At 35.8% G+C, this 27,981-nt stretch overlaps 1 protein-coding gene across 1 annotated transcript; it reads right to left on the bottom strand.

Moving 5' to 3' along the window:
• Positions 1 to 91: 91 nt before the first annotated feature.
• Positions 92 to 24,610, bottom strand: LOC128162876 (golgin subfamily A member 4-like). The gene is made up of 22 exons (XM_052826293.1): positions 24,416 to 24,610; positions 23,143 to 23,325; positions 22,520 to 22,789; positions 22,335 to 22,382; positions 21,805 to 21,960; positions 21,242 to 21,391; positions 20,711 to 20,839; positions 18,822 to 19,098; positions 18,443 to 18,654; positions 17,905 to 18,024; positions 17,421 to 17,600; positions 12,463 to 17,128; positions 11,837 to 11,967; positions 11,130 to 11,327; positions 10,382 to 10,426; positions 7,770 to 7,894; positions 7,433 to 7,583; positions 5,363 to 5,431; positions 4,849 to 4,965; positions 4,595 to 4,642; positions 4,297 to 4,383; positions 92 to 1,909 (listed from the first exon to the last, which is right to left on the bottom strand). The coding sequence occupies exons 1-22, from the start codon at positions 24,494 to 24,496 to the stop codon at positions 1,892 to 1,894; spliced, it is 7,461 nt and encodes a 2,486-aa protein (XP_052682253.1). The 5' UTR covers positions 24,497 to 24,610; the 3' UTR covers positions 92 to 1,891.
• Between the last annotated feature and the right edge of the window lie 3,371 nt (positions 24,611 to 27,981).

The following is a 27,981-nucleotide window of genomic DNA, read 5'->3' as shown; positions in this document are numbered from 1 at the left end:
TTCTTTATTTTGAGCACTGGTTTAAATCTCAGTGATTATTGCCGTTTTTATATACATGTAATTATTGTACCTTAATAAAAACAAAAGACAGTTGTAATTTCCAATAGCTTTATTGATTGGAAATTATAACAGTAATATAGATAGATAATAATATTTAAACAAAATATACAGTGGCTGTAGGATAGCAAAGAAAACTAGCTAGTCAATCATACTTATTGGGTTAACAAGAACCAAGAAATACTGTAGATTCCTAATTAACCGCGAGGAATTAATATCCGCGTAAAATCGCGAGAAGCACCCTTCGCGGATTTTAAAACCTCGCTATTATTTTCTAAGAGTTCAAAACTATAAGAAATAAGGATGGAAATTCCGTGTTCACGATTTTATATTCTCGCGATTTGATCCGAAACCACCAGATCGCGGAATTAAGTACTCGCGTAATATAAGGAATTTACAGTAATCTTAATGGAATTTATATAACATTTAAAACGTAACATGTTTATTTAGGATCGTATTCCATATGCAGAAAAACATTGCACTCTTGATTGTAGCAAACAAAGGCAATGTTATTACAATGGGGTATTTTATCTGATCTGTTGATTTCTCCTCTGCTGACAGTTTAATTATAAATTTTTTAAAACAGAAGGAAAATTGTAAAATTGCACAAAGCCCAATGAAAACATTTGTAACAGTTATAAATTTGACCTTTACTTTTCTCCTCCTTTTTGTTGCTGTCTTTAGAATCTCGGTCACTCCTCCATTAAAGGCTGAAATTACACTTGGCTAAAAAACTTAACAAGATCAAGAATATATTGAAAAATCCCAGGATTAAATCTCTGCCCTTAACATAAATAAATTAATGTAATTTGGTTCAATATAAAACAATAGTCACATATAATATGGTAAATAAAATCATTTTTGTAACAAAAATGAGAGTAAAATAAACAAGCTTCATTCAACAATTCATTGACACTATTTTGGTTTATACACGTATATGTATCAATTTTATTGCTCAATTGTAAATGCAATAACTTTCACTCATTCTGTGAATGCTTTTAATCTCCATTGGTCCCATTTTACATATTGTACACACTGTAAGACAACATTTGCTCCATCTTGTATACAGTTTGCCTTCAAACAATCCAAAGATTGGATTTTTTAAAAATTGTAAATGACCATATTAGAAATATTTGTCGAATACACTAAGCACCACAGAAGAAACAACCTTTAAACTTTGAAAAAGTGAACACAGAATAGTTGTTATATCATAAACACAAGCAATATATTAAATAATTTCACAAGTCTCCAACTGCAGTTCTCATTTTCTTATCACAGGCATTCAAGTTTAACATTTTTATCTTTCCCCAAAACAGAACATTTGAATTGAAACATTGACCTTTGACATTTATTGTCATTAAATACAATCTGACCAATCACAGAAGAGATTTATTGGTAGCCATTTGTAAAATTAAACTAACAGTTAGCTTTACAAAATGCCAAACATTCCCCAAAAATTTGGTTTTGTTTTTTAAAGCGAGGTTTGATTTTAATTAATAATGATAATGATCAAGTTACACCAATCCAATGCCTGGTTAATTGATGTCTTACTGACACCTAGCTTCCAACAAGCCAATTTTAATTTCACCAGCAGAGAGATCAATCTTCTGGAATGTTTTTCTATGCTGACTACACAATCTTATTGAGGAAGCTCATAAATTTCATTCAAAGCCTTTTTCTCTCATCTCTGAATCCCATCCTACACTCAATTGTTTCCTTATCAACCAACTTGGTCCTCTTCTGTCACAAGGATCTCTGCATCAGTTTCTTTCCTGCACTTTCAACAATGTCTAACATGTCTTATGATATGCAACTGTTTTGGCACAGGTCATTTTCATGGGGAGGAAAGCCACTGAAAAAGAAATGACAACTTGACTTTATTTTAACACTGTTAAATATTTTTAGTGTAAGGTAATTTTTACCTGCAAATATATTATAGTTAATGAAGATGGTTACATGTACAGTGAGTGGTTGCCAACTTTGTGCTGTGAAAGTTATATATTTTAAAACAATTTGATGTCTGCATGGTATACATGTACATTATACCATCTAAATATCTCTAAAAGGTGTAAGGTTGCATTAATCCATCAGATTCAAATGTTTTTTATAAAAAATATTTATTAAAAGATTATAAAATGGATATAACCTAACTAGGATTCCTTCTCAGAAGTCGATTCGTTTTTCACTTTCTAGTACAAGTCCGAATTCCAACCATACTTCTCTAACTTTTTGACTCATTCTTATCAATGCATGTTTCAATTAAAAAATTTAATGTATTGAAAGGATAATTAAGTTTCCAACAAAAGTGTACATATAAGATACAACTATGGTTTAGGAAAAAAAATTCTGAAATCAAATAAAATTCCAAACCACCTTCCCAAAATCCCCTTTATCTAAAACCATCACCTCTATCCATCTAGCATCACATTATAGTCCAGCTAAATCAATATCAAAATTTGAAGTAAAAAATTCAGTATAGGGAATTTTTTCTCTCTCAAAGTTGAAGACAAATATAAAGTTGGAAATAGAAACAAAAGAAGTGCCATTTTCCAAACATTTAATGATGTTTAAGTAATATGCAGTAACAGCAATCATGCTTGTAACAAATTCACCCTTACAGCAAATTCAGTTTTATTGCTCCAAATCAATGTCACAAATCCAAATTATATGCCCTTTGCATTCCGTTAAAAGCACTTATTACTGTTTATAAATGTTTGAACTTCATTGTTTTTAATACAATAGGGCACACACCTGTATATATAGATTTTCATTATAACTTTAGTTTTGAGCAAAAAGACAACATTTGCCATATTACACTTATATTACTGCTTGCATAGACATTTCAAATCGCTTTGACAGCAAAAAAAATCAGCTATATAATCCACTGTACAGAAAAACTAATGTACATGTATATTATGTGTTCAAAAATTTTTGGCTGATGTTTAAAAAATTAAGGTCTCAATATTTGGCCTTTTTATTTTGACCACTGTAAGTTTTTGTTGATGTCAAACATTGAACATCTAGAGATATGTAACGTGTATTATAACACTTCTAAACTCAACAACTTTACACTTAGTCAATACTACAATCACATGTCAGACAATTGCAATGATGATAACCAAATAGAAAAAATATTTCTGCAATTGTCATTCCATTTTCCTGCAAGGTATCAATTACCAGTCATATTAAAACTTTTAACATTTACCAAGCCAAATGGCTCTCTGGTAGACGTGTGAACTTTTGGCCTTTATTACCTTAATTGTGCAAATGTATCATTTTAAAATACCGTAATTAATTAATTTTTCAATTTCAAGGGATCCCTTTAAAAAAAGAAGAAACCACAACACCTACGTTTTCACAGATCCAAACAAACACATATTTCTACCTATCATGGTAAATTTACAGAAATTCTGGATTGTGAGAAGAAAATGCGGGAAGGATAAATAAAACAAACCAACTCACTCAGTGCGGAAAGGTTAGACCTGTGGATTGAAGGGAAACATGGGGGTTAGTTAGAAACATGCGACATTACACCGGGACATGCACAAGTAGTTGTACCAATTGTACATCATTGTCCAATCAAACACCAAACGACTCAATGTCAACATGTGCTGATTCTGTATAGGTGATGTATGAAGACTGTTATAGTTTATATGAAAATTTTTCTGCAGGGTACTGAATACAGGCAAATATTTGCCCCCTTTTTATTTCTGCCATTATTACTCTCATTCTTTGAGGGCGAATTTAAGAAAGGGAATATTTGCCCCATTTAATTTCGCCCCTTTAGTTCCAATATGTAAAAATGTGAGCAGTCTAATTTTAAGACTGGATGAATTCAAAACAAGTTTTAAATTACTCTTTTTACCAGAAAGAGTATTTATCATACATTCCATTGTCTGGCAAGACCATTTGCAAATGTAGAAGCCTAGGGTAAAAAAAATGTAGTGAAAATATATATGTATCATTATACAGTACAATAGATTGTTCGTGTTTATACTGAATACTGGAAGGAGAGCCGAAAAGGAGGGGGTGTTAGAAAACCTTGTCATCTTATCATGTATAATATGATTATTTAGTGTACAGAGGGTGTCCTTGATTTACAAACCATGCCTTCAGTACGTGCTGAGTTTTTGGCGTCTTCACACGATATGAACATTTGACTTGAAACATCAGCATTTATATTAGTATTCAGTTTACAGAGGGTGTAAATGATGTCCAAACCATGTCTTCGGTACGTACCGTGTTTTTGGCGTCTTCATACGATATGATTCTCTTGGTCTGTTCGTCTGAGAAGTGAACAATGGTGGCAATGACACGGGACAAGGTCTGAAAACATAACAGATTTATAGTAATGTAATCCTGGAACTTGTTCAATTTTTTCAGGTTTAAAATATCACTGGGATTATCGGAGAGACTAAAGGATAGGTAGATAAACCAGTGGAAATCCAACAAGACACAAAATTTACAAGGAAAGTGAGATACGTGTATGACAATAGATTTACTGGAAAGTGAGATAAATGTATGACTATAGATTTACCTTCGTTTGCTTCCCCGTCATGTATTGGAACAGAATGTTTTTCAGATACTGAAAAGACAGGATACAAAAGAAGTTTTCAATCATAATACAAAAACATCTTCAGAAATGGAAGGAGAGTGTGATATGTAGATTATGTATTAGGTATTAGGTACAGTGTTAACACTGTAAACATAGTTCAATTTATGCTTTTTATAAAAAATTAATGTAATCATAGATTTGTAAGTTACCCTTGACATTAATCAATTAACTTTTACCTCTAGCTGAGTGGCCTCATTCAGGAGGGGTCCAGCGGGGGTACCATCCGTGTGGTAGCCTGGACTGGGGGGTCCATCATGGCTCCAGTGGGAGTTACCTCCCTTAGCAACATCCAGCTGTAAAAGACCGTATATACTTTGTATTTCACAAATTTAAAAATTAAAGTAAACTAAGATATAAATAATCCATTCAAAGCCCATATTTACTGTAATTTGAAATGGGAATGTAACAGATTTTCAATGCTAACAGAAAGGAAATGAACACTGAAACTAAATACTAGTTATGTTTATAGGCCCATATGAGTACTTCTCTGCTACAAATACATGTATTTTCCGAATTAAAAGATTGGAAACATTTCCAAACAATCAAAACAAGATATATCTTATCAAAGATTGTAATAAAACATGCTTTCTGTTATGGAATGATTTCTTAGAAATAGGCAGATATCAAGATACAAAATCAGCCAGATATCAAGATACAAAATCAGGCAGATATCAACACCTTTTGGCTTACCTGTTGATGAAGCTCTTTTTCCCTGATTCGAGTCTGAGCTAGCTGACCATTCAGTTGAGCAACTTGAGCCTATCAGTGAGAACATATCAATGTACATAAATATCAAACTGAATCCCAAAATAGTCTTACATAAACTCATCAGATTCTTCTGTTGTACAGATACACTTGAAATAGAACTTATCAAGGCACAAATTATTGTAACAATCTACTTGAAGCATTTTTCTCTTTGTAACTTATTGTTCATAAAAAATAGGACAATGTCATGAATAGAATAATTAAGATGTGGAGAACCCTGGTTTTACACATCAAGCAGAAACTTTCTCAGAGTCATCATGACCTACATCCCATCAATTTTCCAAATTTGATTTCAATAAATAAAAAAAAATTCATAAAAGTGCACACTATTATACCTTTTATATTTTGCGAAGCCAATAAAAACTAGAACTGTCCTAATGGGACTAATACCCTCGCAAGGGTAATTTCAAATGGGACAAATTATTGAATTGAATAATAAAGGTTTGGAACACATACAAAAAAAAATTATTCTAGAATTGTAAAAAAAAAAAAAATTAGTTAAAGAAAATTTAAAATCAAAATTGTCAGAATTTCACTGTAAATACATATCTATAACAGTAATACATTTACAAATGTATGTATCTAATGATATATTTTTTAAAAATTTCATTGATTTAAAGAGAAACCAACAAAATGACAATAACCCCTCCCTTTGCAGTAAATGGAAATACTGGTAAACAAGCAATGCTCTTCTGTTGATAAAACTTTCAATATCTTTCTAATAAGAGTCTTGACAGATGCAATTAGTTGTTTCAAATTTTCCTCACTTTCTCCTATGGCACAATGGAACTCCATATCAGAAAATTGATCCCATAGGACTATGATTTTCTTTGATGAGCTTGTTAAATTTAATAAACTCCCAAAACATTACCATAATTACCATACTATGTAAAAATATGTAAAAAAAGAAAATTTTAATATTACAAACAATTTCAAAATTGCCAAAACACTACAATCATATCAGTAATTTTGAATTTCATTTAAATTAATGCCCAATAGGGTCACTTCATCAATTTCCTTGACAAATAAATTTAAACAACCTCTTAAAATAGTTTAACTTCTTTATTAATAATGATATTATTTATTTCCTTATAATGATAGAACTTTTGGTTTATATGAAACAGTTTTAAAATGGCCCCAAAACCATCACCCACTTTACAGATTATCAATTTCCCCTAAACACATGCTCCATCTGAACCATGGCTCAGATAATGGCTCCCTTGGGACAAATGAATTCAGCCACACTTGTCTTTGATGTTCTTATTAGCTCCTAAGAATTTATCATTGACAAACAAAAACTTTGCATTGTCAGTTGATAGAATACTTATAAAGAATAATTTTTTTTATTAATTAAGGCATAAAGACAAAAAACCTCCATCTGGATGTATTTATATAAATATATTTTATATTTTAATACTATTAATTAATTAATAAAATCTGTAAGGATTACCTCCCTTACTTTTCAACATTAGTGTACAATATATAGAATAAGGAAAATGAAAACTGTCATAAAATCATTAATTCTTGTCTGATCTTAAAAAAAATTGCAGGTGCACATCTTCAGATGGTGTTCAACATATGTACAAATTTTCAAACTGTTCCATGCAGTAATAAAAAATTCTATAGGGGGAGGACAAAGTTGCGTCTACGGACAGACGGACAGACGTACAGACTGACAGGGTGAAACCAATATACCCCCCTAAACTTCGTTTGTGGGGGTATAAAAACATTCTTTAACTTAAAATTCTACATACAGTAAAACATGCTTATAGTAAAGTGATTTTCATTCCCCACAGTTTTAAACATATTGTGAAGCTATAAACAGATATAACAAATTATGTTTATTACAAAACAAAATCACTTGTCCCTGGCACTTCGATATAAGTGTATTTTACTGAAATCAAGATAAAAATGTTAATCATGGAGCTTTGTACCTCTAGTCAAGAAGGCTGGCATTACACTTTACAGACCTTCCAATGACATAACAACCCTTACCCTGAGATCCATATTATCTAGCTCCAGATTCTCAAACTCCGACTCCATGTTGGGATCATTGGGGTCAAAGTTCACATGCTTCCTCCTGGGCTGTAGAGGCACCTGGTTGAGTTTCATCTCCATATTACCCTGGACCTGTGCCAGCTCCAGTCTGTAAAACCACAAAAGAGATGAACTGGGGTCTTACAGCCAAATTTTGTGATATGAACACACAATTTCAAGATATTTAACTGATGATTGCTCAGGATCTGATATCATCAAGAAGCAACTTTTGTGCTCCTAAATTGATAAGATCTGCAGCAGAATGTTCCAATTAATGTTACAGGATGTTGCTGACCTGTGTTGCTCTTTGAGCTGCTGTAGCTGCTGTGTGAGCTGCATCACCTGCTTCTGTAGCACTGTTGCACTGCCTGATCCACTCTGTAGCGCATTGATTGCTAGCTGGTTATGGTGGAGCAGCTCCTACAACAGTGGCAGGCCAATGATGAGAATTCAACAGTTATAGAACACAGCTGAACACCAGACATTGTTCATACACAACTTTTGTTATCTTTTTCAAAAAGATATCTGTTTCACACAGTCTTGCATAAAGAGCTGTAACTCTGAATCTATTAGAACTGGTACAACAATGATTTCACTCTGAGGTATATATACTCTCCATAGAAGTACCAAGTAAAAGATAGCTGACTAAGCCCACTTTAGGGCAAAAAAAACCTTCAACTAGTTCACTTTTCATCTCAGTCTCACTTTCACAAAAGTTATATACATGTATAATGAAAAATTGAGAATGATAACAAAATTATGTTCTATTTTATTTTAATGAACCCAAGCCAGAGAATGATATAATAAAGGAAAAAGTCACATGGTCCAGTAAAAGTGGAAAATGTCACAGAAGTTTAATGTCACTGTGACTTTAATAAAAAAAATTAAGGTTACTTCAGTAAAACATGCTTATAACGAAGTCCCAGGGACGGGCGATTTTACTTCGCTGTAAGCGTAATTCGTTATATCCGTCAAGTTTACAACATGAAATAGAGACTTGGGGAATGAAATTCACTTCGCTGAAAGCGTCAATTCATTATAAGCGTGTTTTCTATAACCATGTTTTACTGTAATTACATCTTGCATCAAAGTCAAACATGCATTACCAAGTTGGTAGCTGGATAACCTTTGTCATGTCAACACACAGAAGGAATTGAACAGTTTGAGATTTTAAAAGGTGTTATGGGACATCTGTCGATATTAATGTAGATTAAAGTACATTATAATTGAAATACTTTCACCGGTGTAGAATTTTCAAATTTTACAATATTTAACCAAAAAAATAGCTTTTAAAAATATTTGGAGAGGTAAAAATTGTAAAACCCCGAGCGGGATTCGAACTCATGACTTACAGATTTGTAGAAAACCCTCTAACCTACTGCGCTACGCTGTTAGGTGACAATATCGGGAAAGAAACCACTTATATACTTCATTTTATTGTTTATTTCGATAAACAATACGTCACAACATGGAAGTGTCCCATACCACCTTAATATGATCTCATTGTAAGAGGATTTATCGTTTTATAATAAATAAATTTTTCAGGAGCAATTTCATATTATAGTTAAAACTGTCCTAAGTATATGTTACAGCTTACTAGAATTGATAGAATAGGTGAATTATGAACTGTTTATGCATACAATACTTCATAATTAAATGTAATAACAAACATACAAATTAATATCCACATTATATAATCAGAAAAGCTAGCATCTGTGCAAAGGAAGATACATGTGTACCGGTATTAGAAAATCAGAAAGCGATTGCCAAGATAAGAAATTAAACCTGTTCATTTGTAAGCACACATATTTTACACTTCAGACTTTAGAGCACACCTCGAACATCATTAAGAGTAGCATAAATATGTGTGTCAATAAATCCACAAGTATACTGCAAGTGTAAGCTTTTCATATCAAACATTAAGCTCAGAGAGAGAGAGAGAGACAGAGACAGAGACAGAAACAGAGAGAGAGACAGAGAGATAGAGAGACAGACAGAAACAGAGAGAGAGAGAGAGAGACAGACAGAAACAGAGAGAGAGACAGAGAGAGAGAGACAGACAGAAACAGAGAGAGAGACAGAGAGAGAGAGACAGACAGAAACAGAGAAAGACAGAGAGAGAGACAGACAGAAACAGAGAGAGAGACAGAGAGAGACAGACAGACAGAAACAGAGAAAGAGACAGAGAGAGAGACAGAGACAGACAGAAACAGAGAGAGACAGAGAGAGAGACAGACAGACAGACAGAAACAGAGAGAGAGACAGAGAGAGAGACAGACAGACAGACAGAAACAGAGAGAGAGACAGAGAGAGAGAGACAGAGAGAGAGAGAGACAGACAGAAACAGAGAGAGAGACAGAGAGAGAGAGAGACAGACAGAAACAGAGAAAGAGACAGAGAGAGAGACAGAGACAGACAGAAACAGAGAGAGACAGAGAGAGAGACAGACAGACAGACAGAGAGACAAGAGAGAGAGAGAGAGAGAGAGAGAGACAGAGAGAGAGAGAAAGAGAGAGAGAGAGAGAGAGAGAGAGAGAGAGACAGAGAGAGAGAGAAAGAGAGAGAGAGAGAGACAGAGAGAGAAAGAGAGAGAGAGATTTAAAATGTCTTCTTAAATTAAATCTAAATAGATTACTTTTTAAAAATTAGTTGTACTATATACAGAGATGACAAAATTGTAGTTAATGATATTAACTACTGTAATGAGAATAAATGCATGAAGTACATGGTTAGTAAATAAGATTATATATACTATAACTATTAGTAAGAATAAATACATTGTTAGTATGGATGTCGTTCAGATTTTGTTAGCAGCTCACATTAGGGTTAATAGGTCACCATTCACCAGATAAAACAAAGCAAAAATAAAATAGAAAGGAGATTGATAACAGTGCAAATCAACTCTACCTGCGGTTCAATAACACTTGGTCCACTGGCATGCAGCAGGGGTGCCTGTTGTGACCACAATGAAAGCAGTTAAAACTCAAAACTTGTCACATTGTGGGGAAAAAAAGGACAAAATAAAACTCATTTGTTTCTATTTACAAAAATATTGCGGTGCAAAATATTCAACAGAGAAAATCTACTCGTAAATCAGAATGACTATCAGGAATAGAAAACAAATAAGGTAAAAGTAGTAATTTCTTCGTGATTTGCAACATAACAAAAACTTGTGTTTTATCTTAAAGTAATAAAATATTTAAACTTAATGTACCCTCAAACCAACTGTTAGATTACAAACTTCTTATTTCAATACAATGAATAACCTTCTGGTTACCAAATAAAATATTTAAAAGATCTTTTTCATTTTTGACAAAAATACAGAGATACAGATTTTATTGCTTTAATTTGTCTGTCAATTTGTCTGTCAATGACTTTGCACATGGCTGGGGTTTTTTAAAGTCATTTGTTATGTAACAACTCGTCTCCATAGAACTTGTTTCTAGTTCCTACTTTGCATTAAGTATTCATGAAACTGTTTTATTTTCTGCACTATTACATTAATGGGATGCCCCAAAAAATATAACTCAATTTTAAATTCATCTAATGGATTAAAGCTGGGTGGTAACAAATAACACAATTTTTTTGTATAGGACGCATATCTTTTCATAAAACAATATGATACAAAATTTATAGCTGAACAGTAATAAAATACCTTTCTCTCTGTATTCCACTCCTGAGTCAGGGCACTCACTTCCTGTTTGTGAACCACTTCCTGTTGCTGGACCGCCCTCTGCTGGACCTGTTTCAGCCTCTCTTCCATTTCATACAGCTCCATCTGGTGTTGTTGTTTGGCTGCCGTTAGATCCTGCTGTAATTGGGAAATCTTGGAGGAGAGGTCCTCTTTTTGTTCCTAAAATGCACAATCATCATCATTCACTTAAGATTACATCAAAAGGATGCCACATCTTTACTGTAGATTCCTGATTTTACGCGAGTACTTAATTCTGCGATTCAACGGTTTTCCATCAAATCGCGAGAACATAATTTAGCATATGCCAAAAATTTATCATAGTTTCATGTAGTTTACATATTCTCAAAAATTAAAAGCAAGATTTTAAAATTCGTGAGACAGGCTTCTTGCGATTTTACGCGGATATTAATCCCTCATGTTTAATTAGGAATTTACAGTATTCTAACCCTGACCGATCCTGGCCTAGTTCTCTTTATAATTAAAATTTTAAAAGTCAAAATTAAAGTTTAATCAAAATTTAAAAGTTAAATCAGAACATGATTTTTACTTGAAATATTGATACAAAACGTACATGTACAATTAGATGTTTGTGGTTTTATCTGCAAAATCTAGCTTGATTGTTCACAGCAACATCAATCAATCAAATCATTTCATAAACAGAAAGTAACCTTCAGTTTGGCTTCATACTCCAGCGTGACCTCGTCAATTCTGTCATCACGCTCCTGAAGGTCACGGTTCAGTTCCTCCACGATCTGTTTGTGTTCTGATAATAGCCGACTCTCCCCTGTCTGAGATTTGTCTGTGAGAGATCAGAGAAAAAAAAAATAACAATAAAATTTATCAAAAAGTTTATAGGAAAATTTACAAACTGTTGGCCACTTGTAGCCATACACAAGAAATACATTAAATTTTCCTTACATCCTTCAGGTTAAAAATACTTGATAGAAAATATTGTCTTGTGTAAATATAAAATAATACACTCATAGTTTTAATTAAGTGTACTTTACATCAACCCCTCTTAATGTGGAGATACAACAGTTATATTTAAGGTTACATGCCCTTCTGATAGGAGAAATAATTCTCACAGGTATTAATGACTGTTACTTCATTAGTACATATTTGTCAAATCAAAAGGGAGAACTTCTGTCAAACTTTGCTCCATGGAGTATGCTGATATTGTGTGCATTTGAACAACAATTTCTTTTTTAATAATTCATCCTTTTTAAAGCAAAGTTTTAGACACAGAAGGGTTGATGTACCATAACTCTTGTATAAATGACCTAAATGAACTTACTGAGGGCCTCAGAGAATGTTGTCTCGAACTCTCTGTCTTTCTCGGCCATCTTCTGGTTGAACTCTTTGACCAGCTGTTTGATTTTGGAGGTGTGCTCGTTCTCTCTGTCTTCCAGCATCTCTTCGTAGTGTACCTTCATCTTCTGGAGCTCCTCCTGGTGACCAGATGTGGAAGATTCTGTTTGCTCATCGATGCTTGCTTTATAATTCTGGAATTCTTTCTCCAGCTTCTGTAATGCTGTCTTAGCTTTCTCATTTTCTGACCTCAGAGTGTCTATTTCCTCAGAGTGTTCCTTGTTTAGTTGAGATAGACTTTCACATAAGGTAGCATTCTCCTGTCTTAATTTCTCCACTGTTTTAACCATTTCTCCTTCTTTGCTGACAGCCTCGTCAAACTTGTTCTTCAGAGCACTCTCACTCCCCTGAACCTCTGCCATTTTCTGAACATGTTCTGCTATCACCGATTCCCTGTTCTTTATCTCTTGTTCATTTAGTGTTAACAAATGGGTTTTCTCTTTTTCAAACTGTGTGATTATATTCTCCCTCTCTTCTGATAACCTTTGGATCTCTGATTTTAGCTCTGACATCTGTCCTTCTAACTCCACACACTTTTTCTGCTCTGCCCTTAATTGTTCATCAATGCTCCCTTTTTCCACTACAAGAGAGTTCATTTCTTCTTGCTTTGATTTTAATGCTTCATGCTCCTCTTGCAATGCTTCATGCTGCACATTCAAAGCATTATGCTGTTCTTTCAATGCTTCATGCTCACCTTTCAATGTTTCCTTTTCCTCCTGTATCTGTTTCTTCATGTTGGCTATATACGTTTCAGCCTTCTTCTTGTATTCTGCTACCTTAGCTGTATTTTCAGACTCCAGTTTGGAAGACAAGTTTTCTAACTCCATGGAATGTTTGTTTTGAAGTTCTGACATTTCTTGTTTAAACTGTTCACTCATTGCTTCTTTCTCTTTCTTCACATTCACTAATTGTTCACTAAGATTAAATAGCTCATCCACACGCTTAGTGTCTGCATCAGACAACTGCACATTAGAATTCTTTAAATCACTATTTTCAGTCACTAATTTCTCTAAATCACTTTTTAATTCACTAATTTCTGTTACATACTTCTCTACCTCAGTTTTTAAATCACTATTTTCAGTCATCAATTTCTCAATCTCACCCTTGAGTTCACCAGTTTTGAGTTCAAACTCATTCTGTACCACAGCTCGCTCGGACTCGATCAACTGCTCCTTGTAGTTCTGGACGGCACACAGCCTAGACTCGTACTCCTCACAGAGTTTGGTTTTCTCGGCCTCAGCCTCGGTTAACTTAGTTTGTAGCTCGCTCAACGTACTATCTCGGCCTTCCAGGTCGGTGACCAGCACCGACTTCTCACTCTGTAGCTGTTCACACTGTGAGTGTAGCTGAGTGACTTGATTACTGACATCTGACAGTTCTTTCTTCAACTCCCCACCTAACTCTTCACCATTCCTCACCAAACCCTCCAACTCACTCACTCTCTCATTCAGTTGCTCAATTCTCTCTTCTTTTTTACTAATCACTTTATCCTTCTCTTCAACACTTAATCTTAACTCCCCAATTTCTGTCTCCTTTTGGGATATGATGGATTCACATTCCTTGATCTGCTCCTGAGACTGCTGTATCCTCTGGTCCCTGTCTCCCAGTTCTCTCTCCATTTCCTGAATCTTCTTCTCCAGGTCTATGACGGCCATCTTGGACTCCCCCGACGTCTCCTCTAGCTGCAGTAGTTTAGTGTTGGCGTGGGTCAGTTCCTCTGACATGGCCTCCTTGTCCGACCTCTCCTGAGCCAGCTGTTTCTCAAGGTCACTCAGCCTGACCTTGACTTCACCAGACTCCTGTGACATTGAGCTGACCTTGTCTTGACTCTCCTTCTGGAACTCCTTTAACTTGGCCATGTACTTCTGCTTCAGCTCCTGTAGCTTGCTCTTCCACTGCTCCTCCACTTTCTGAACCTCTTGCTTTCCACGCTCCACTTGCTGCTCAAGTTTAGTCTTGTATTCCTCTATCTGAGACTCGTACTGCTGAATACAGTCATGCAGTTTTTCCTCTGTTTGGCTGACCTTGCTGTTTAGTTGTGTTAGGTTGGCCTGCAGTTCTGAGTCATTCTCAGACATTTCTGTGATCCTCTTCTGGAGCTCTTCCTCACATTTGACCTTCTCAGTCTGAATTTCCTCCACTTTTTTATCACATTCCTGTTGAACCTCCCCTAACTTCTGACTCAATTCCTGTTCTCTCTCTGTCAGTTTTTTCTCCAACTCCTTAACTTGATTCTCCTTTTCCTGTACATTCTCCCCTCTGGCTTGAGACGTTTCATTGAGTTCTTTAAGCATCTCCTCCATAGACCTGTTAGTGTTGTTCAATTGGTTTATTTCCTCTCTCAGCCCCTTCACCACCTCTTCTTTCTCAGACAACTCCTTTTCATGTTTCTCTGATACTGTGTACAGTTGTTGATTGAGCTCCTTTATCTGTTCTTCTAAAGCAGCCAAACTCTGTTTTTTTTCTTGTTCAGATTCTCTCAGCAATTTTATCTCCTCTTGGTACTGTGAAACTGACAAAGTATTACTCTCAACAAGGCTGTCCCTCTCAGTTTCTAGTTGGTTTATCTTTTCGGACATCTCCTTTAATCTATCTTCAGCTTCTTGTAATTTCATGTTCAGGGTTTCAATGGTTTTGTTGGTGGAGTCCTCAAACTGTGCTCGGCTTTCTGTCAACTCTCTCAATGAAGCTTCCTTGCTCTCTTGGGCAGACTTCAGGTCTGAGTTGAGTTGATCAATGGCTGATTCCTTCTCAGTGATCCTCTGCTCCAGACTTGTTTGGACCTCGGCCATCTCCCTCTGTCTGTCCCCACTCAGTCTAGCACACTCCTCCTGGTGACTCGCGATCAGCTGCCGCCTTTCTTTATCAAAATCCTCCTTCTCCCTCTGGAGTTTGCTCTCCCAGTCTTCCACAGGGCTTCTGAGTTCTCTCTGATGATTCTCACCAATCTGTTCAATCTCCTGCACTTTTCTTGTCTCAAAGTTCTTCATAAGGTCTTCAGCATTCAGTTCTTTCTGTTTTGTTAGTTCTGTTAACTTCTCTTCAAACTCCATCTCTCTCTGCTTCAGCTTTTCTTGGAGTTCCTCTCTCACTTGGTTCACTTGTTCTTTGTGCTTTGTCTTCATCTCCTCAAACTGAGATTTGACACTTTCCTCCATCTTCTGGCTGTTGGACTTTTCATCCTCTAGTTTCTGTTGAATTTCCTGTAGTTCCAGCTGATGTTTTTCGACCAAGTTCTTCCTCTCTGATTCCAAGTCCAGATACTTCTGTCCACTTTCATCTAGACTATCCTTCAAATCCTTCAACCGGCCCTTTGCTTCCCCTCTCAGTCTTTCAAACTTCTCTTTCTCCTTAGCTATTTCTTCCTCCTTACTCCCAAGAATTTCCGACAGTTCATTCTTCTCTGTCTCTATCTCCTTCACTTTTCCTTCCATCTCCTTGATGTACACTGCATTGTCTTCCATTACTCTCTTCAGGGCCTGGATCTCCTCTTCCTTCTGGATGATGACCTGCTCCATTTCTGTGACCCTCTGCTCTCCCTCTTCCACCACCTCCTGCAGAGACGTGATCTTCTGGTCCAGACTGGATTTCTCCTGTTGCAGATGCTGTTGACTGGAGCTGAACATCTCCTGAGTCTCCTTCACTTTCTGGTTCAAGTCTTCATTCAGTTTCAGGGACTCAGACAAAGATGCCTCAAAACTTGAGATCTTTTCCTCCATGAACTCTTTTTCTTTCTGAGACTGTGACAGCTTGTTTTCCACTTTCTCACACTGTTTGTCCAGCTCTGCAACTTTTTCTTCAGCCTTCCTCAATGTCTCCATCAATTCTGTAATCTCTTTGTTTTTCTCCTCCACCTGGTTGGTTAAAGCCTTCATGCTCTCATCAGACGAGGCTGAGATGGCAGCCATTGTGTCACTATTCTCCCGAGTGAGCTCTGAGATCCTGTCTCTATAACTCTGCTCCTGCTTCTCTCTCTGCTCTATCATTTTCACTATGTCTTCCTCTAATTCTTTCTTCTCATGCCCCAACTGTTCCAAATTCTTCGTCAATGTCTCCACCTCTGCTATAAGTTCCTCTATCTTGGCCTCTTTCTCGGTCTGAGCTGCACCGCTCTCTGTTAACATGGCATCTATTTCCTTCCTCATTTGTTCGACTTCCTCTCTCCGTTCAGACAATTCCCTCTCCATTCCTTCTTTCTCCTCTTTCATCTGATGTAATGACACATGTAGGTCCTCCACTTGGTGGGCTCGCTCCTGCAAAAGCTGCTCGTAGTTGGATTTCATGGACTTGATTTGTTCTTTGTGGTAGCTCTCGAGCTCCGAGCTTGTTCCCTGCATGGCATCTTCCTGCTTGCGAGTGAGCTCGGACATCTGGACGCTGTGAGTTTCTCTCACGGACTGTAGAGTCTCCTGCCACACCCTCTCCTTCTCTCCAAGGGCCTCCTCTAGCTCTGCTCTGTGCTTGTTCTCCAAGTCCTGAATCTGCTGAGCTGCATCCTCTTGGATCCTCTGGATCCTGTCATCCATTTCCTCCCTTAGATTTGATGCTTGCTTTTGAGCTTCTGCCAACTCTGCTTCTAGTCTTGATTTGTCCTGGATAAAAATTTGATATCAATAAAGGTGAATTAAATACCCTGCTGTAGACATCTAAGAAGAATAAAAAAAAATGTTGAAGATCAAAAATAATGCAGCACTTTTGAATTATCATTATTAATATTCCATTTTCCAAATTTTCACATTATTGCTGATATCTAGTTTAAATATATACTTAACACAATATTTATACAAATAAAGTGAGTTATTCAAGTATAAAAAAGGGAGGATTCTTAGATATCAGATCCCAATCATCAACAGAAATGAATAACTGCAAAATCTAGATACTCACAGCAGAGAGAGTGTCCACTTGAGTTTGGAGATGGTCCCTAAGTGAGTCCTGCTGGGAGAGGGTAGCCATTTTCTGTAGGTCCCTCTCCTCCATGGCTAGCCTCATTTCCTGTTCCTGTTCAGACAGCTTCCGGGCCATGTCCTCCTCCATCTGTCTCAGTGACTGAGCATGCTCCGCCTCCTGTCAACAACAATTTATAGAGTTTAACAAACAGACATCACTGAGTCGGTAAAACAGTTCAGATTCATAGACTTCAACAGTTAAGATTAAGAATCCAAACAAACTTCACACATCAATCAGTCAATATATTAGTTATGCAAAGTATTACATGAGCGCACATAACTGAGCCAGTAGAGCAGTTTGGATTCACCAAGTCAAACACTGATGAATCAATGAATCAATAGAACAGTCTGATATAATTTTTAACTTTATAACTCTGCCTCAGTCATTCCATGCTGAGGATACCATAATAAAGTCCCCTTGCCTTGGTCTGTAAGAGTTCTGTGTGGTGACTCTCTTTCTCCTGGAGTATCTGCTGCCAGTACTGGTCCCTCTCCTCCATAGAGGCCTGCACTCTGTTAGCCAGGTTCTTCTCTGTCTCCTCCTAAAATACATGCAGTTCAGTTCATCAGTACATAAACGTCTTTGAATATTATTCTTAGAGCTACATATATCGCCTTTTCATGAACAAGATAAACATGATATGCATAAGTTCATGAGATACAAATTTACATAAAATCAAATGCAGGCTAATTTATTAAACAATCAATTTTTCCCAAACAAATCAAGTGCCACTAGTACTGTGCTTATAATGATATTATCAATAATATACACTTACATGTATCATTATATCATACCTGAATACAGGTGACAATATTTTCATCTGCATGCATATGCAAGTGACAGTGTATTTTACCTGCATAAATGTGAGTGTTTTATACCTACATACAGGTAACAGTGTTTTATACCTGCATACATGTGACAGTGTTTTATACCTGCATACAGCTGACAGTGTTTTATACCTGCATACAGCTGACAGCGGCTGCCTTGGCCTTAGACAGCTCCTGTACCAGGCTCTCCTTCTCTTCCTCCATCACCCTCTCCACTTCCTGGATCCGCTCCTGACTCTTGGCTTCAACTTCATGGATTCGGTCTTCCATCTCAGATTGTAGTTTCTGTTTGTCTTCTTTCAGTTTCTTAACAATCTCCCTTGATTTTTCAAGTTTTTCTCTAGCTATTAAATATGAAGAAAGAAACTTCCTTAATTTTCCTTTCAAAATAACAAAGCTACATATTTCAAAAAAACAGAATGTTTGCTTTTACCTCTACTTACTTAATTTCTCTCTCTCTCTCTCTCTCTCTCTCTCTCTCTCTCTCTCTCTCTTTCTCTCTCTCCCTTACCTGCTTTCTCCAGTTTCTCATTCCTCTCCACCAGGGCCTGGTTCTCTGACTGTAGCTGCCCCACCTGCTGCTGTGCCTGAACAACCTCTCCCTCTTTGACCTTGACCTGTTCTCTGACTTTGGCCACCTCCTCGTCTTTAGCCTGAATTTCCTCGTGCACTTGACGTTTGACCTCGGCTATAGCGAGCTCTTTGTCCGCCTCCAGCTGCTGTATCACCTCCCTGGCCTGTCGGATCTGGTTCTGTAGTTTGGATAACTGGTCAGGACTGCCTGATCCCTGAGTAAGCAAGCAATATCTAATTCAGTTTTTACTGTATTGGAAGATCCTTTGTCTTTTTAAATGCACACACTTAATCATGCACTACCAGATTTATGAATAAACTACCGTATTTTTCGGGGCATATGTCGATGTGGGGCATAGGCCGAATTGCTAATTTTTAGACAAAATTCAAGAAAAATCCTTAGACTAGCCTAATTGGGGGATTAGCCGATTTTCAATCGATGATTACTATAGTGAAAGTATGACCGCTGGTTAAGAAAGTCACCGTATTAAGTATATACTTTCAGAATATTGATGTAGAAAGTCAAAAGAGTAATTAAAGTTATTAAATTTGCTTAACATATATATTTCAAGCAATTTTCAAAAATTAATCTGTGTTTTGTGGCTGTTTGGTCTCTTCCGTATTCGTCGATGTATCGTTGTGTATCGTAATTTTACATAGTGTAAATTTTATTGCAGCACCAACCTCCGTAGTTCTGTCTGGTAGAACTAAGTATAATATTTTACCAAACCTTTTATATTTCATTAATACCTTAATGCTAAATCTTATTTAATCAAGTTATACTTTGAAAGCTACTTGAAAATACGGGGTATGGCGTCCATTAGCTCAACACGTGGTTTCATATTCAAATAGAGTTATCCCCCGTAATCGCTATGAATGAGAAAACGAAATACCAAACATAAAATATTTAATTTGTGTTCTTTCCATTAATTAATTAAATAGTGACTTGTCGTTATGCAGAGAAGTTGTAATATTAAAAACACAGTTAATGCAATGAAGTGTAACGGTGTACACTAGGCTACGTGCCCCCAGGCTGTGTTTTAGTCACGGGTTTCACACCTTTGTATATACACACGACACCAGAATACCGTTATTTCATCCAACAGAAAATTAATTGTAAAAACGCATAGCATTTGATTTATTCTACACCCAAGACCAGTGATTCCTACGAACGCAGACATGAAGAATTCACCAAAATTCCGTCATATTACATTCTACCCGGTTTCGTTTTCTTTTTTACTACGCAATAATAGTTTCCAGGGTTCATACACGAACGTGGGAAAAAAATTCTTTTGATTGGGATTGTAAAGAAATACCTTGCACAGTACTGTACATTTTATTACTCACGATGTCATTACAAAAATTATCAACGGGACAACTATCGAACAATAGTTCAAACGGATGAAAAAAAAACAACCCTCATAATAAATTGCTACAACAGTACAACGGATAAACAGTGGATTTTATATTTTACTGTTAAATTTTTTAACTTTGAGTCTAAGAATAGCCGATCCCGGGGGATAGGCCGGGGCTCGCTCATCGGAGGGAAAAAATACCGGCCTATGCCCCGAAAAATACGGTATTTAATGTTCAGAAAGACTTATCATAAGAAAGCAATATTTCATTTTAACTCACAATGCCCAAGCCTTTTTATGATAATAGTTATATTAACCCTTGACTGCAAAGTACATACAACTGAAAAAACAATTCCCACCCAATTTTTTCAAACAATTACCGGTACCTTCAGTTTATAAACCTAAAGAATCATCTTTCTGAGTAAAACATTTACAATTGTCAGTCTTCAACTGACATTACCACATGGTGTACCTTTAGTTTAGTGAGTTCTTTGATTTCACTGGTCAGTTTGGCATTCTCCTCCTCTAGTTGACTATTCTTCTCCTTGTTGCTGCGAATCGTTTCTTTACAGCGACTCAATAACCCCTCCAGTCTCTTAACCTTTAGGTAGAAACAAATATGGATTCAAAATTTTCAGACAATATTTTGTCTTATCAAAATTTAACTAACAATAGATCACTTTTCTTCTAAAGATGTAATTTTAAACAAAATTTTTTATTAAAAAAACAAACAAATATGCATTTCTTTGCATTTATAATCTTTATGAATCACCTTTTACATTTGACCCCCAAGAGTGTTTATCTATAACTTCAATTTCACTCTTCATTTCCTTATTTTCATTCCAATTTTTTTACATACTCCCAAAAAAGTGGGAGGGGGGGGGGGGCAAAATCTATGATAATCCAATTTTTTATATGTAAATTTAAGAAAATTTGTTGCTGCGAGAAAAAAGTGCTACGTTCATATGGCAGGATGAAACCCTCCTAACCCTGACATACAAACCTTCTCAGTGAGCTGCTGTACATCACCCTCCTCTTTCTTACTGCTCCCTGTCTGGGCCTCCGCTACTGGGGCCTTCTGGGGGGACTTTTTACCCTTCAACTTTTCCTCCAGTTCTGCTGGAATTTCCTTTCCCTCTTTCAATAGTCTCACCTACAGATATTTAAATTTCCTTGATCTAGTCACTATATTAGATTAGATAAATATCCATGTACATATCATTAAAAGAAGAATACCGATAAAATCTTTTTCATTCATTAACTTGAATATTCATAGCTTTTATTTGTGCAAACCTAAGGTCTAAACATTTTGTTTTGAGCATCATAAAATCAATTTTCATCATAAAATGATTCTCTTCTGATCTGAACCTTGAACACTTAAAGGTGTTCAGTATGACACACATTCAAAGTCTTAAACACATTGATCAACGTGACGTGTTCATCAATAAATTTGATCTGTTATGTTCTGACCTCTTTACACATTCAAGTGTTCATGTTCTTATCTCTAAACACTTTGAGGTGTTCATGTTCCGAACCCTATACACTTTGAGGTGTTCATGTTCTGACCTGAGTCCTGAACACTTTGAGGTGTTCATCCTTCTCTTCCAGCATCAACCTGTAGTTCTCCTCTAGGTCTTTCTTGGCCAGCTGATCAAGTTGTATCTGCTCCTTAAGCTCCGAGATCCGTCGGAATGCTCGATCCTGTGTCTGTGTCAACGTGTTCTGAAAATCAAAAAATATATAAAATAACTTCTTTGATAAATACTGTAAATGTTTTACATTTGGCTGTGTATTGTTTTCGGTGGTTTTGGCAAAAAGCAGCTTCCGCCAAATCAAGTGCATCATTAAATGCCATGCAAATGTGTATAAGAATAGGTGCATATAGAAATATGCTAATTTACCGCTATGCTAACTACCTGGAAAATTTCCACCAAATGCCGTACATGCTTAATATGATACGTTTACAGTTACTCTGGCAACATAAATATTCAGGATTGTCCAGTCAAAATACATTTACATTATAGGGGCTGGGTTCCTCTTCTTTGAAATGGTAAAAATTACCTTAGAGTGTATGAATTCAATTACAGTATACCTACCTTAAGTTTATCTCTTTCAGCTACAACCTCTTTATAAATGTTAGCAACCTGCAAAACAACACAAAATGCAAGGCTTTAAATTGACATATTGTTACATCAAATACTACAATCAAGTTAAATCATATCATTGACAATCTACTAAAATCAATGAAATCTAAGAGTTTCCTGTAAAAGATTTAGCTTACCTCCATAAACTTGGACTTGTAGCGGATGGAGCGTCGTTCATACTTGCGGACCAGCTGATACAGGTCGTCCTTGCTGTACGCCTCCAGACTGTTGGTCTGTTCCTCCACCTCACTCTCTATGTCTGATGGCAGCACATAGTGATGCTGAGGGCCAAAGCTTGAGTTGGTGAAGAAAGAATCGCTGGTCACCGAGCTGATGGAGGAAGCTCGAGATCGACCACCGGCCCGGGGCGTCTCGTCTCCAGGGAGCTGAGACAGGGCCGAGGAGAACTACAACAAAACATGCAGAGATTATAGAACGAGGCTTTCCATAATTTTGAAGTTAAGAGGTGAATTACCCAATATTGAAGTGGCTATTTTAGAACTATTTCAAATAATTGCCAACATATGTGGATATCTGAGATTATTAAAACAGAAAACTTAATCATACCCTCATATTAATCAAATTTGGTAATAAAAACTCAAGTGTCTTCAGTAATTTTGATTTTTTCATCTGTTTTTTCATTACAGCCTCTCTACTCTTCAGATGTATCTCTTTTGTCATTGGTTGTATAGAAGGTGTTGATTATATGTGGACTTACGTCATTGGTTGTATAAATTGTGTTGATTGTATGTGGACTTACGTCATTGGTTGTGTTGGGACTTTCCTCCTGGAGTGGAATATCCACCAGCTGTCCCACGGCTGGTCCCCCCTCCACTGCCCCTTGGTCACTAGTGGCATTAAAACTCTGGTTTTCATTGGTCACTTTCTTGGGTGTGCTTTCTGCCAGAGGCTCACCAGGACTGGCTGACACCTCTTCATTAGACTGAAAACAGACATTACATTATCATTACCATTATCATTTATCAGATCAGAAAACTTTTTCCAGTGCTTAAAATGTTCACTGCTGAAGTTGAACATCTGTTACACCATATACAATTTGCACAATGATACTTTGCTGACACACTTCTCTCATATCTGATATATTGGTTGTTCGTAGTAAGTCACTGATACAGATACAATTCTGATATGACATTAAATAGGGATGAACTTCCATAAGCAAGTCCATATCCCACTATGACAATAGAAGGCTTCTAGAGCAAGGACAATCTTCGGGTCTGTTCATATGTTTATGAAAATATGCCTGTCAGTCAATATATTTGGTCTCATCAGCTTAGTAACTAGATGCAGTGGCAAAGTATGACAGTGGCTCTGGGTTCAAGTCTAAGTTGAGACTTTCTTTTGTTACGCATGCAAATTCAGCAATCATATAATTTATTGATGCCAGTTACAGTTGAACCAGGAGCACCGCTTAGAGCAGCTTATGATTGAACATACTTCAGGATTTAAACGATGTTCATTCAATAATATGAAATAATTTCCCCTTTGAAAAGCCCCTTTAACTTATTAGGTTTCAATACACAGCTGAAAATAAAAAGTCTATGGAGATTTTGCATTGTAGCAGAAATAAAAATTACCTGGATGATAACATTGAAAAACTGTGCAAGGTGTTCTGAGTACTTCCGAATGAATCAAAGCTGTAAACATTTTCTATTATAGATCTCCGTAAAGGAGTTTCTTTCTGCTCTTGTTAATCTCCATAGTAAGTAAATGTAGAAGACATTTCAATGTTCAATGAAAAAATCTTGGATCTTTTAATCAAAAAAACGTCGAAAAGTTACGGGAACGGTAAACTGGGGCAGACTATACACATTGACTCATAAGATACGACAAAAGAACTTCCTTCCCAGGAAATTCGGGTTAAAACCCTGACAATACATTCACCATCGGCAGAACAGGACTTTCGAACAAACAGTAGCACAAATATATGCAACGATATTTCTAAAACATGATTTGGACGGGAACAGGTAAGAAGGAACAAGAAACCAGGCAGGTATTTACGCCGCAAAACACACCTTTGTGACAGCGTTCAGTGCTCCACGGAGCGGCGATTGCGCAACGCCTTGCTCCAACTTCTTCTTCAGATTCTTAAACATGATGCTCAACGATTATTAACTCTTCATAACACCCATGTGCGTTTTCGGTTTCTGTATGTTTTCATCTGTCAAGTGTTTCATGCGCATCCGTGGCCCTGACACGTTTCAAATCTTTATCAGGTGAACGTTTTATTAAAGAATTGGATAAAAGTAGATCTTGCATGAACAGATGAACTAGAGTTCTAGAACATTTTTAACAAGACCTTGGACTTTCGGTTGGGTGTAAAAAAAAATTCTTGCGTCAAAACAAGTTAAATATGACGCTAGTTTTAAGTAATATATACACAGATTGCGTAGTCTTGGCTCAAAATCTTGTTTATTTCAAAGAGCCATGGCTGAATGGCCCGAACCCTTTAATTGTCACATTGCAATATGACACACCTAACCCAAGTCCAAGCTCTTGTTAAAATTGTTCTATTTCACACTGTATCCGCAGATTCGCAGATCAAAACAATTTTTGGAGGGGAGGGGGGTTCGAGGGATAAGTGTGTAATTGTGTGCAAGGGGGGGGGGGGGTCTGTGGCCTATTTTTCGGCAAATTTACTATTTTAATTTGATAAAATGTTTATGGGGAAGCCCCCCCCCCCCCCTCAACATCCGCGCATGCACTGTAACCGGACACATCGATAACCCTTTTCAGTGGCGTAGCTGCCGTTAGGCACTTAAAGGAACTTGGACACGATTTGAGCTCAAAATTTTCAAATTTATTGTTTTCAATTTTTATCTTTAGAATTGTTAATATAGATGTTTTCAATGCTTTGACAAATTTTAAAACTCAAGTATCGAGTTACAAGCGAGTTACAGAGGGTAGAATTCTTTGTTTTGTAAACAAAACTCGAGTCCCATTAATGTTCACATATTTGTTGTATTGGTATAAGTTTCTATCTAATGTTGCTGTTTGTCAATCTAATTAAGATATGATGTTAGATCCGCTCGCTTACTCGCTACAGTTTGTGTAGCGAGTAAGCGAACGGATCTACCATCTAATTTTAATTAGATTTGCTGTTTGTTAAATTGTATTTTTATACTCTCATGTTAAATACTGAATTCTGATTGGTTAAGAGGCAGTTGATAATCAGTTCTATTACCCTCAGCGTTAGCAACACACTTAGCAACGGGTAACACAACGAATTGTTACATGCGCGTAAATTATGCCCGTACAGTTCGCCGTAGAATTCCCGTCTTTTCGATATGAAAGCAGTAAAAAATTCTCTAAAATTAAGACATTCAGTATAATAAAACAAATAGTGCCTGTTTGGGAGGATAACAACTGTTACCCTCGATCCCAAACAGGCACTATTTATATAATGAAATTATTTATGAACCCATTGAATCAGTCTATCTTGTTTCCGCAAGTTAATTTGATAGAGAAACGGCAATTTCTTTACTTTACAGTATTTGTAAACAAACTTATATAAGACTTGAGCTTTGTTTACATAACAACAACTTCTTTCCTCTGTATATCGCTTGTAAAATGACTTCTAACATTCAAATTTTGATGAATCATTCAAAATACAAAAGTAATCTATTTTATACATATATAGAAATCAAAAATAGAATTTTCATTTGAAATCGTGTCCAGTTCCCTATAAGACACTTGCCTACACATTATTTTAAGACCAAAAATTATTAAAGGGGCATGGTCACGATTTGGGTCAGAAATGATTTTTCTAATTTTTATGTTTACAATGCTTTAGTTAGGCATTTTTAATAAGCGACCAAAATTTGAGTGTCATTTACTGAGTTTCAGAGCTTATAATTTTTAGTAATGTAAACAAAACGTTTGCTTATATATTTTGAATGTTGGAGTGAAAATTCAAGTTTAAGACTTAAAATGAACGTGTTAAACGTTAGAAACTATTCATTTATGCTTAAAATGAATAAAAGATATAAGGAGATAGACTAATCAGCTAAAAAAAGATTTATTACTGGTATATTGAACCTATGTAAACAAAAACAGGACACGAGCCTTGTTTACATGACAGAGAATTGTGAGCGCTGTATCTTGCTTAAAACTCCACAACTGGCTCTCAAATTTTATTTAATCATTAGAAATGCATTTCGAAAGCATTTTTAATCATAAAAACAGAAAAATAAAATTTGACCAAAATCGTGACCATGTGTCCCTTTAGAAATGTTTTAAAATGGCACATTTAATTTTAAAAAAAAAATGAAAAAGCACACAGCAAATATCTTTCTTTTACCTATTTCAAAAATCTGATTGTTTGAGGTCACAAAAATCCGTGAAAAACAATGTCGGACAATAAACCAAAAGTTAGAACTTTGGATGAAATGTTTGAAATCATATTTGAGAAAAATCCTACTATTCTACCGCAATTTAAGGGGGTCATTATTCTACGTCCAAAAATGACTGAACCTAAAGGTTGCCTTGATATCAGCTTTACTTTGAAATAAATTGTTGAAAATTAATAAATATATCTACTAGAGAGGGGGGGGTGGTTAAGGGGTCCAAACCCCATCCCACAAATTGAAATTTCTTTAAGGAAGGAGTCTTTTCACGTTTTCGACTTGTCAAACGTAAATTTGATTAATTGTTCATTAAATCAAGATGAAAGGAAATTAAAATAGTATATTTTTCTTTCTTTTTTACTATCATACAACTTGGCATACAAAAATGTAATCAATGTTTAGAATGGAACAAGGACTTTATTTTTGGCGTAATATTGGCGTAGGAAAATATCACATGTTGCGCAATTCAGAATTGCTGCAGATTATATATATATAATGAGTCTGTTTTAGCATTTTAAAAACAATAACAATAATGTTGGATTTTTTTAACTAATGTGAACTAATAATATGATACTTGGGTTTCAGAATATATTTTTAAAATATGATTTGCCTATCAAATAACATTTTTATTAGCTTTTTAAAGCGCCCATTCTATACATTGATTTTTGTGAAAAAATCACTAAAATCAGTTTTTCTCTCTTATGAAACGGTCAATATATTAGCTTTTCTGTCAATATATATCTTTATATAAAGTCTTCATAATACATAAAAATTAGAAATATTTTATTATTGGAAGCATAAAAAAATAATCAAAATTTCTTCAAAATTTAAGAAAATTAGAGGAAATGCGGGCTAAGCAATATCAATTTTAGTATAAATATTTATTCCAATTTAGTAGTATAAGCTGATAGACACTCTCATGGTCTATGATTTCATTGAAGATTTGAATCTTCAAATCTTAAACAAATGTCTACAGAACTATAAAGAGCTACACTTATTTTTATCACTCTTTACGTTGAGGAAAAAGGTAGTGACCTTGACCTGACCTTTATCCGAAAACTGAAAGAATCATTAAGTAATATGATCCGTTTGACTGTGTCAAAATTTCATGTATTTCTTATTATAAGAAGTATGTTTGATAATAAAAAGACTCCTTCCTTAAATGTACATTATAAAATTACCAAAAAAATGACTGAGACCCCCACCCCAACCCTGGCAAACCCTTTGGACCCCCT

This window comes from Crassostrea angulata, chromosome 9 (assembly GCF_025612915.1).
Source record: "Crassostrea angulata isolate pt1a10 chromosome 9, ASM2561291v2, whole genome shotgun sequence".
Taxonomy (NCBI): domain Eukaryota; kingdom Metazoa; phylum Mollusca; class Bivalvia; order Ostreida; family Ostreidae; genus Magallana; species Magallana angulata.
The sequence above is the reverse complement of the archived record's forward strand: the minus strand, read 5'-3'. Positions and strand labels throughout refer to the sequence as shown.